The sequence below is a fragment of the Nanorana parkeri genome, unplaced genomic scaffold, assembly GCF_000935625.1.
Source record: "Nanorana parkeri isolate BGI_ZX_2015 unplaced genomic scaffold, ASM93562v1 scaffold456, whole genome shotgun sequence".
Lineage (NCBI taxonomy): Eukaryota > Metazoa > Chordata > Amphibia > Anura > Dicroglossidae > Nanorana > Nanorana parkeri.
Window position 1 is genome coordinate 618,170 of NW_017306724.1, and position 3,306 is coordinate 621,475.

General features: G+C 43.5%; 1 protein-coding gene across 1 annotated transcript in view; it reads left to right on the plus strand.

The window, feature by feature from the left end:
- The window catches only part of DYSF (dysferlin), a 171,685-nt gene that overhangs the window by 76,523 nt on the left and 91,856 nt on the right, over window positions 1-3,306 (plus strand). Inside the window, exons 14-16 of the mRNA XM_018560469.1 lie at window positions 327-395; window positions 486-529; window positions 1,805-1,887. Coding sequence (XP_018415971.1) covers window positions 327-395; window positions 486-529; window positions 1,805-1,887 — 196 coding nt within the window. The remainder of the gene's footprint in view (window positions 1-326; window positions 396-485; window positions 530-1,804; window positions 1,888-3,306) is intronic.

Consider the following 3,306-nt stretch of genomic DNA (forward strand, 5'->3'; position numbering starts at 1 on the left):
ATATGTATAATATATATATATATATATATATATATATATATATACACACACACACATATACAGCATACACTGTGTTAGCTTGTGAATGGGTTACCATATGTAAAGCATGATTGTGTTTGAAGTTTTTGTATAGATGGGGGTAGATCTTTTGTTCCTTTTCACACACTGCTGATTAAAAAATTATTGGTAGCAGCTTTTTTTTTGGCAAGTGGAACTCTGTTCCTCACAATGATGTAATTATGTATTGCTAACCTCTACTGTACTGAGTCACATGTGAATTTATATGACAGGTTCACTTTAATTATTACTGTATCTTCTACTCCCAGTTACGGAGCAAGATATTGGAAAAGAACGCCAACCCTCAGTGGAACCAGAGCATTACGTTACCCATACGGGTAAGCTTTAGCCCCCAAAACAGTACGATGACTATGTCTTCAAGTAATGTCTATGGATTGTGACTGTATGTCTTTGCTGTGTCTTCCCAGTTCCCGTCCATGTGTGAGAAGATGAAGATTCGTCTTATTGACTGGTCAGTCACTCCAGGATGAAGCTGCTGTCTAAATTTATATTTTAGTATAAGGGTCCTAATACGGCCTTCTCGATCAGGGTTCCATGGATCTCTAGGGTTCTTGGGGCTTGGGGTTCTTTGACCAGTGGCACATTGAGCTCCCACCTACACACCCAACACCAATATTAGGGTCAGAATTTTCCACTCACATCCAAATGTAGGGTTCACATGTACAGTGACCACTAATGCAAAGAGGCAGTAAGCTGACGACCAGTGTAACGGGTCACTTTTTCTACTGATCCCAATTTGAAGAGGACTTCTCCTATGGACTGCCAAGGTTAGAGGGCATCTCTCCAATGACCACATCTGTATTAGCTTGGAACTGATATAACCGGGAAGTGCTTTAAGATAAAAACTCAAAACTGTGAGACAAAAGGGAAGAGCTCTCACATAATAACTCAGAATTGTGAGATAAAAGGGAAGAACTCTAAGATAAGATGTCAGGACTCGCTGCAGACTCTCACAGTCAGAATAGTTAGTGGTAAGTAACTTCACCTATTGAAGCCACCTCTCCCTTAAAGCAAGTGCACCTACCAGTACTCAGATGCCCCCAGGATGTAAACTACATGCTCTGACTGAGTAATGTCTCCGACAGGGCCCAGGAGCAAAGCAGAGGTATGAACTGGTGATGGAAGGAACAACAAGAGTGTTTACCAGGGACAAGCTGAAGTCAGGGTGGGCAGCAAGCAGAGTATATTCCAGGGATAGGCTGAGGTCAGGGCTGGCATCAGGCACAGAGTATTCCATGGACAGGCTGAGGTCAGGGCTGGCAGCAGGCAGAATATATTCCAGGGATAGGCTGAGGTCAGGGCTGGCAGCAGGCAGAGAGTATTCCAGGGACAGGCTGAGGTCAGGGCTGGTGACAGGCAGAAAGTATTCCAGGGACAAGCTAAGATCAGGGCTGATGGCTGGCAGAGATATTTTCAGGGACAGGATACTCAAAGACCCAGCACCGACTAGTGTACACTGAACTATCACAAGCACAGAGGCACAGGGTACAGTACAGATCCACCGTACCAAACGGACATCAGTCCCTCGACATCACAGCCTACATGGGTTTTCTTCTCTTCCTTCTTGGCTGTGGAAAAAAGTTCCGGAGGAGTGAAAAGCAGATGAAAGGCAAACAGCAGTTTAAAGACCAACAATTTCATCCCTTTTGTGACTTACATTATAGGTGCACTGCTATGTATCTATATGGGTGTGCTTTCATTATTGGTTTTATGTTTTCCATTGTAGGGACCGTATGACCCAGGATGATATCATCAGCACCACTTACCTAAACATGTCTAAGATCTCGGCACCTGGAGGTGAAATGGAAGGTAAGTACGCAGCTATTTTCTGTCTTTGCTCATTGTTGTGGTCTGTATTTCGGCTGTTGCGGTGGTGGAATAACGGTGGTATGGCTTGGTGTCTCAGTTTACTTACTTAGTGTAACCAGTTTGGTGTTGGTCTGCAGTGGAGCAATAAAGTGTATCTATCTCAAAATCAAAAATGTACTATATTGCAGCTTACCGGTCCTTAGATGTGGTGGCCGCAATAGCTTTATCTTTTCTTTATTTTCACCTGGTGATCCTGTCCTAGGGTGACAATGCTCACTCCTTCACTGTATTTATAGAGGAACAGTGTTGTCACCCTGTGCTGCTCTCCTGATTTGGTCTACAAACATGCTCTCCTTCCATATCCATTAACTCAATCCTCTAAACTCCTCCTGTAACTAAAACATCATTTTACATTGCATTGACCAGACAAATGGAAATCAAACATTTAATACAAATTATGTAAAAATAAGCTACTAAGACAAAAAAGTTACAACAACTTTCAACCTGTTTACTACCCCTTTAATGATGGCCCATTGTATTGCACAGGACAGCACTTCTTAAACTTTTTAATGTTTTACAACTATTTATAACAGCCAATCTTTCCCAAGTACCCCCTGATGTGTATCTATTTCTTATATGTACCTCCTTAGGTGAGCACAGCTATCAAACAGCATACCCCCTACCCTCTGGCAAAGCACCTTGTCCCATGCTGATGAGGACAAGGGCCTCTATCCCACAACCCTGGCCTGGTGGTTGGGAAGGTCTGTGAGCGGGGGGCAAATTAGAATCTGAAAGCCCCCTTTGGAAATATAGGGGCCCCCAGATGTTGCCTCCTCCCACACATGAATGAGTAAGGGTTACATAGTACCCCTATTCTTTCATAGAAAAAAAGTAAACAGTAAATAAAGACATCCAGACATTTGACAAGTCCTTTATTAAAAAATAAATAACCCCAAAAATGTCCCACGCTGCACATCCATCTTTAATCACGCCTTCCAGTGAACTGGATCCTCATCAATCATTATGAACAATATCCATGGAAAGAAAACACCCGCTGACCTGCCCACACCAAACGTCAATGGCAGTTTCTGGAGCTGTCATCTGTAATATAAGGGAAGGGATGGGGAATGGATAGTGGTGACATCATGGTGTTATAATGCCTTGGCCATATCTGGGCAATGAAATAGTACAAGCGAGATCTCAGAGGTGGATTCCGCATGTTCGCGGCTATAGTAATAGCCACATCATTTTCTGTATCAGAGACAATGGTCACCAGGACAAAGGGAGAGGGTGAATCTAGCTGGAGCACAGGGAGCAATGGAAACCAAACAGGGGTTCTTACCCTTCCCCATTCCATGTAAAATATAATTTGGGCATACAGCCTGCCCAGAGACCGTGGAGGCTGAGAGAGGTAGGCAG